Source organism: Etheostoma cragini, chromosome 11 (genome assembly GCF_013103735.1).
Source record: "Etheostoma cragini isolate CJK2018 chromosome 11, CSU_Ecrag_1.0, whole genome shotgun sequence".
NCBI lineage: Eukaryota > Metazoa > Chordata > Actinopteri > Perciformes > Percidae > Etheostoma > Etheostoma cragini.
In genome coordinates, this window is record NC_048417.1 from 2102390 (window position 1) to 2110377 (window position 7988).

Here is a 7988-nt window from a genome sequence, read left to right on the forward strand (position 1 = left end):
TAAAAGAGACTTCAGATACAGTATTAGGGACCACTAAGGTCTATATAAAAGAGACTTTAGATACAGTATTAGGGACCAATAAGCTTGATATAAAAGCATCCAAAGATCACCATGTCATGGGACCTTTAACATGTCTGCCCTGTGTCATTCCAACCACTCACATTGACTCCACAAAGAATAGTAAGTACACTCAGGATTTTGTGTAGCCTGGTCCTACCAGACTCTGGTCCATTAGCCTGGTCCTACCAGACTCTGGTCCATTAGCCTGGTCCTACCAGACTCTGGTCCATTAGCCTAGTCCTACCAGACTCTGGTCCATTTCATTAGTCTAGAGAGTCTGGACACTTTGCATTGACAAGTGTTAACTTCCTTGAAGTGGGCCAGTTTTAGTGACATAATTTATTATTTCGTCATTAATTATCATCAGAGTTATATTAAGGTTGCATGTTTTTAAACTGGTTGTCTTTGGTAACTTTGCATCACCCGTCCCCTGGGTTATACGGGGTTGCAGACTTGTGGTGTGCAAACTAAAAATGCCATTCATTTTGGGTTAATAAGTGGTGATTATTGAGCAATTAGACATTTCCGTCCCTTGTGCTCATTCCCACCACAGCTAAGCGTAACTGTCAGGTGCTCCAAACACAAATATAGCTGACTGAACTCTGATTTGGCTGATTATGACGCCTGATTAAGTTGCTGAACACAGCTGCGGACTTCACCACGGATTCAGTTTCAGGCTGCTGCAGCCAGTTTGTTCTCAGAAGTGTGAGGAGGTGGTGTGGGTCACAGCGGAGCCACACGACCACCGTATAACTTTCCTATAAATCAGTTCCGCGGTGTTCGGACGAAGGACTGAACCCATTTCGTACAATCAGCACTCAGTTGCCCCTATCCGTTATCTCCAACTCTGCTCTTCGTTCCGTGTCGTGTTTCATAGCTTCTTCAAGAACTGTTTACAGGAGTGATCTGTTTGCATGTGCCAAATTGCGTATTTAATAGCCAAGACATGCCCTGCAATGCATTTAGAAATCAACACCCGGGAAATAAGTTCACTGGTGGACACAAACCAACAAACCCACTCGTTGGTGTCAACATATTTTACTCCAAAAATATTTTCTGATCTGACATTCTAAAAATGATATAAGGTAATTAAGACCTTTAATGTATCATCATTTGTTGACATGGTGTGTCATCGGTCCCTAAACAAAATCATGGTATTAACTAAATGTTTTTGAGCCTGCGCAAAGACCCTCAGATTTAATATTGAACTGTGTCAACCTTAAAGTGCCCAAATTATGAAGCTTTTTCTGGGATTTAGGGTGTTATTTTGTGTCTCTGGTGATTCCACACGCATACAAACTTGGAAAAAAACATCCATGCCGTATTGAGTGAGATACGGTCCTCTGTCTTCAGTCTCCGGTTGAGCTGGTCAACATCTGCGCGGCTTTCTACGGCACTAGAGACGAGGTGGTTAGCCGTAGCATGCTAGCGCTAGCAAACTAGCTCATTCTCAATGGCTACACTGCTCCAACACTCACTAGTTGACCATCATCTCCAAAAGAACTACTTCCTGTCCCTGTTGTGCAGGTCTTCCACAAGTTAATCCTGCCTTGGACTGACCAAAGCTGGAGAAAGAGTTATCTAGCTGATGGGATCTTACCGAGCTACTGAGCATGTGCAACTCCCAACAAAGATAGTATATAAGTGAGATGTCTCACTCTGGAGCTAAAACAGAGAGCTCAATCACCGCGTAGAAAGAGGAGCTGCAGCAAAGTGCAGTACAACAAAAACATGGTGTTTTCTGAAAATGAAAGCATATAAACCAATTCTGGGACAACCTCAAAATACAAATATGAACCTTAAAATGAGAATAATGTGGGCGCTTTAACTGTTTTCACAGCAACATATCTAGAAGGATTAGGATTAGGAGTGCATGTAGCATCTCTTGCTTTGAAGTTTAAATAATGTCAGCAGTCCTTGTTGATTTGAAATGAAGGCTAATGTTAATTTAAAAACCCATTCATTTTACTTTGGCAACAAAGACGCTTGCATATCTTTTATTTTTTGCCCTAAATTGCGTCGTAGGCTGATATGTTTATACGTTTTAAACATGATGATTTTTGTCCATCTCTTGCTGATCTCTCGACACGAAGAAACAAAATGTACGAGCTCCAGTTATGTTTGCTGCTTTGTGTCCCAGTTCCTGTCTTGACGTGTTCAGTGTGATTCGACTCATGGAAATTGACTGGTGTCATGTTGTTGCAGGTGGTGGTCTGGCAGAAACCCAAGGTGGCAGATCACAGAAGTGCCCTCCTCGCGACACTGGGGGCCGGCGCCGTTGCCAACCTGCTCCCTTGCCACCATCGCCAAGAGCAACCAGAGGTCAGTTGAGGGGAAGGGATATGAAGAGATGAGAGGAGAATGAAGCAAATGAAGTTTGTTAGTTTGCATGCATGTACATTAGTAGTAAACAAGTTTGATATAGTTAACCCTGTCTGTCTGTCACATGAACCATTACTCCGCTTGACAAAGTCACCTTTGAACATTGTAACAAACGCATGTCGTGAATGTGAAGAGATTACATGGATTGCATTCCAGTCTGATGGAGGCGCGCCACGTGCACATAGCACGGCTGAGCTGGCACAGATGTGCACGCTACCCCCCCCCCCCCCCCCCCCCCCCCCCCCCCCCCCCCCCCCCCCCCCCTCGCACCTTCTGGGCACAACTTGTATTCTGTGCTCTCACACTGTGGCTCCCGTACACCTTTTGGCTTCAGTGTGCAGCCATTATGGCAGTTCATCTTCACAAGACACACACTTTCTTCCCTAAAAAGCTCATTCATCCAGTCCATCCTAACAGGTCATGTCATTTAGTCTCATTTTCAGTCAAAATTCAAACGCAATAAAATGTTGTGATATTTCATTTTTCAATTTTATTTATAATCAAATGTCAGTGTCACATCATAACCGACTTTATCTCAGGACACTTTACAGGTAGAGTAGGTCTAGATCACACTCCATTGTCAAGTCCTCCCCTTGTTTCCAAAGGACACAAGTACAACTCAAATTTCCAACTTAATCTCTTTTATTCTTATTTGGCTCTGTCAGATGATTGGTCTGCCAGTAGATTAGTTTTCAATTACAAAGGCCCAACAATTCCTCCCCACGTCAAACATTTGGTGCGACATCGGCGAGGAACAACTTCCTTTCAACAGGCAGAAACCTCGGTCAGAACCTGTCTGAAATTGTGTGACATTGAGGCTTAAAAACTTCATAAGTAAAGAACTATCTACTAACCCTAAACTAGATCTGAAACAAGGTAATTTGCCTTGGGAATAAATAATGAAGACTCAATGTCTTATTTGTTTTACTGCCTTCAGAAAGGTCTACAGTAATTGTAGCTGTCAATATTACATGAAATGCCTGGTTAAGATGGATACTTTTTGCCGAGCAAATGAGAGCGTGCACGTTATACTTGATGTGAGCTAATAACCTCATCATGAACACCTGGTCTGAAGCCAGCAAATGTGGTCAGTTGGTGGCTCGCCAACTATTTCCTTGCCCTTTTCTCTTGAGTTCTTTCCTGATGAAGAGTGAGGTATTTTTGTTAGCTAAGCTTTGCTTTGCTGATCGTAATTGAATTATTGTCGAGCCGTAACTTTCTGCTTGGTCACGGTAGGCGTCATGTGGCTTGTACCTGCTGCCGGACTGCCGACTAATCTAGTCTGACAGATATGGAGCAGCCCTTTTCACCCCGTTTCTCCCCCGTTTTCCTCTTTGTTGTTGTTATTTTGCTGCTGCGCTTTGGTGCCCAGTTATGAGAACAACCTTTCACCTTTTCCTCTTACTCCCTGTAGCAATAAACGAGAACGTTTCTCTCCTCTTTGTTCCCAACACCAAAGCTTTGTGATCAAGGGAACCGGGTTGACAATGTCACCCCGGCCTCACTCCAGGAGAGTCGTAAGAGCTGTTCTTCTGCAGAACTAAACGCAACACTCGTTTTTGGCAGCATGGCTACACGTAACCTTGGCCCTTTGGGGCCAGAGGTGCCATTCGTGCTCTCATAAAGTGACCCTAATGAGCAGAAATGGAGAGAAGCACATGTGCTCCCACCTGAAACAGCAGTTCATTTATTAACTTCATTGGTGTGCGTTGCTGCTAATAATGAGCCCTAGACCATGTGGGAAAAAAGCATAGCCATACCGCTTGTAGAAGGTTAATAGCTGTCCATTATTTCTTACTAGCTTACATTCATAATTAAGTTTTATGTGCAATTGTTCAGGTGTGTATGCATCAATTTTAGCTCATGAGAACTGCCTCTGGCATGATTCTAGGTGAAAGGTGATCATGTACGACGTGCTAGGTTCCACTACAGGCCACTACGTTCTTAGTGGAGTATTTTGATTCCAACAAACTCAGGCGTCTATCTGCCTGTCTTTCTTGATTATTTCCAACTTTCCTGTGAAATTAAGTTCTTAATCAGACATCAGAAATGTAATGACAGATGAGTGTAGTGGACTTCTTAGGGAATGTAGCTCTACAACCCGTCCTCATTATGCCGTGTATGCATCGTACGCTATGACCGGCGCTGAGTGCCTTTTTCGCTTGCGCACAACCAGAATTAATGGCTTCATTCCCAGCTGTGCTGTCAGCAGAATGCATCAACCGTGCCGTCCTAATTGAAAATGTAATGATGGTAAAAGTTATGTAATGGCCCGGTTTTAAAACCAGTAGTTACTCTGTCACGCCCCAGTATCATCCAGCTGCTGAGCATAATGCAAAGGCATGAAGTTCCTGTTTCAGGATAAGCTTCCTTGTCAAATTCAGCCCTTCATTACAACCATTATTTGCATATCTAGTGTACATTTTTCCATACTGTATTTTTTTCTGCGAGGTTTATGTTTGACGCCTACTTGGTGATCTTTTATTCATAAATATTATCAATGTTTCAGATTGTTTTAGATGGCTTTATTCCAAAACCTGGAGCGGATTACTCTTCTACAAGCTCATCTAACCCGGACAAAACATTCATATATGTCAACAACCGGCCTGTCCACCAAAAAGATGTAATGAAGGTAATGTCATTTTGGATTACTCAGTACAACACAATTCATACAATGAATAGTTTCTTTGTGTCTAATAACGTTCTTTTATTCCATGTTTACCTGAAAACTTTGGCTGGATTGTGTGATCAATCATCAGTTGTTGCGTCAACACTACACTGCTCAGTATCGGGATGACCCGGCCCGGAACCGTTATCCCACCGCCATGCTTAAAATCACAGTTCCACCATCCTCAGTCGACGTCAATCTGACACCGGACAAGACCCAGGTTCTTCTTCATAACAAGGTACCAATGAAATTCAGTATATTCGGATTGAATTTGGTCAGATAACATTTCAGTCCTGAATAGACCTGGGTTTCAAAAAATTGATTTTCTGATTTAAATCGAAATTCATTTCAATGATCCTACATCGTTTCATGCAATCCAGAATCTATTGGGTCCAACCAACTATGTCATATTAGCTTGTCAGGAAGGGGGTTAAATAAGGCTCAAAAGTTAGGCTGCATTTTGGCAAGGGTAAAAACTGGTATGGGGTCCCTTGACCCCCTCAACTCAATACTGTATATCTGAATGAAACCAGTCGGCTCAATGACTGACTGTAGAGCTGCACTTTATTGTTGAGTTCATGTTTTATAAAAAGGACATTCATGGAACTGCTTTGGGGTCAATTCCTAATGTAAACATTGGTACTTTTATTTAATTCAGCAGGTAAGAGGGAACCTTGTACAATTGTAGAATCTCTTTCATATCCAAGAAACATTTGTTTTGCAATTGAAATGTCCCAAATAGGCATTCAGTCGGAAATGTAATCGAATCAGGACCTTGTGAATCAGAATCACCAGTCTTAGTGACTAAGTCCAGCCTTGCTCTTTATTGGGAAATTAACCAAAACCCCAGCCTACTAGATGTGGTTTGGAGTTAAACTCTGTGTAATGTAAATGTATCTTTACCGTCTGTGATCTGTCTGAATTTTAGGAGGCTTTGCTGACCGCAATAGAGGTATTTCTGGTTTCTATCTATGGCTATCGGCCTAGTGGGGACCCCCCAGCTGAGAAGCAGCTTGGCCCTGAGACATCCCCCTCACCATCTAGTCCTTTGCAGACTGATACTTCACAAGCACATAATGAAGAAAGTGTAGAGAAGGATGGCAGTCTCACCAACCACCACGGTAACTTCCTCAAAGGTGCATCTAAACACGGTGACACAGCTCTGTCAACAGCAGTAAGCACAGCTGCTTCGCTGGACCGCCAGGCCTCAAACGGCAGCTCTTCATCGTCTGTAGCAGAGGACTGGTTCGTCAACCAGATCCCAGCTGGGCTTTTGTCTGACTTTTCTCTCTATGATGATGAAACCGCTCACAGCTGCACTCAACTGCAGACAGAAGAAACCGGTTCAGCAAGCAGGCCCCCTCACAGGCTGGAGGACAATGCTGCGTCGAGCGCAGGCACGAGCAAAGACCAGATATCGGCTGAAGATTGGAGCCGGGGGACGGCTTTGACCGACCCCGTATCACGGGAGCCCCTGCAGCCCGTCCACATCCATCAACCCACAAGGAACAATCAGTGTGACGAGATCAAGAGTCAGAGCAGCTCAGACAAAAAGATGTTCAACGCCATAACAGAGAAGCGGGCTGCTCTGACGGCCTACGACCTGGTCAGTAACCGGGCCCTGAGGGCACCGCTGTCCCCCGCCGCCCTATTCGAGAAGGAGGCCAGACTAGAGGTCCTCAGGGAGAAGCCTACAGCCAGCTTGCAGGAAGTCAGCGTCACTGTTGACGAGAGGTGGAAAAATCTGAGGGAGGAAGAACGTAAGAAGTGAGTTTCCAGACCTTCACCTTTCCAAGGGGTTGTTTCCATTTCTTGTTATTTGCAAGGCAGAGAGAAGGGGGGGTGGGGGGGGGGGGTCTGACCTGTCATTTGCATGTGTAACAGCTCAGTCTGGAAACTTTGTCGATATGATGATATGAGCTGTGTTTCTAATTTCCTGACAACTGTGTATAATAGGGGCTCAGGTGGATTAGTTTTTCCGCAGTGCAGCAGGTATCACTAATGGTGAAATGTCCTCGATTTCCAAAGTAGGACATCTATCCAGAGAATTCACATGTCCCACAAACAGGTTTTATTGAACATTTATTAAATAATAAAGTCTTTATTTCACATACCTACAGTAGTCCCTAAACATAGGTATTCATAGAGACACAAAGACAAGATTTAAAATATGAAATAATACTTCCCTTTTTTATACAGTCAGTGATATTTCCTGATTTCCAATCAGAAACCACAACTTAAATGTAATATCTAAAGGTCCTGTTACCAAGTTCCAGTGCATATGTCCATTTAAAATCTCACCTAAACCTACTTCACAAGGAGTGAGGTATGAGGAGTGACACATAGTTGGCCAGTCAAGAACCGAGTTGGCACAGAACAGATGGAGATAATGAGTGTTTGTGTTTGAGCCCTTGCTCCCTCCCGAGTCAAAGGATTTACATTAATGAAGGTAAGACAGGGATAAAAACAAACACAAAAGAAACGTGGTGATCAGATAAATGTAAATTTACTTCACAGTGCACAAAGCATGTAACAGGTCAGGCAGTACAGCACGGTGCACAGACCATGGCCAACTTCTTTTTCTCATTGGCAAGCTTTCTGTTGATTGGTTGCATCAAAACCACTTATACAATCGGAAGGGAGGTTGAATTTTGTCACACACTCATCTGTAACTTCTTGAATGGTCCAGATGCAGAGACATGTCAGTAAACAACAAACTGTGCTACCTCCTGATGTCTATCCACTGAGCTACTCAGCAAGTGGCATCCTGGGATAACACCATTATACTGCTGAAGGCGATTCAAGCCAATTATGTTAGATTACAGCAGGGGTTCCCAAAACTTTCAGCCCACAACCCCCAAAGTAACGGTGGAAGTGA

At 43.6% G+C, this 7988-nt stretch overlaps 1 protein-coding gene across 1 annotated transcript in view; it reads left to right on the forward strand.

Moving 5' to 3' along the window:
• pms1 (PMS1 homolog 1, mismatch repair system component) overlaps positions 1-7988 on the forward strand; it is a 22845-nt gene that overhangs the window by 9064 nt on the left and 5793 nt on the right. The window contains exons 6-9 of the mRNA XM_034884971.1: positions 2266-2382; positions 4952-5074; positions 5202-5348; positions 6039-6877. Of these exons, the coding sequence (XP_034740862.1) occupies positions 2266-2382; positions 4952-5074; positions 5202-5348; positions 6039-6877 (1226 nt within the window). The remainder of the gene's footprint in view (positions 1-2265; positions 2383-4951; positions 5075-5201; positions 5349-6038; positions 6878-7988) is intronic.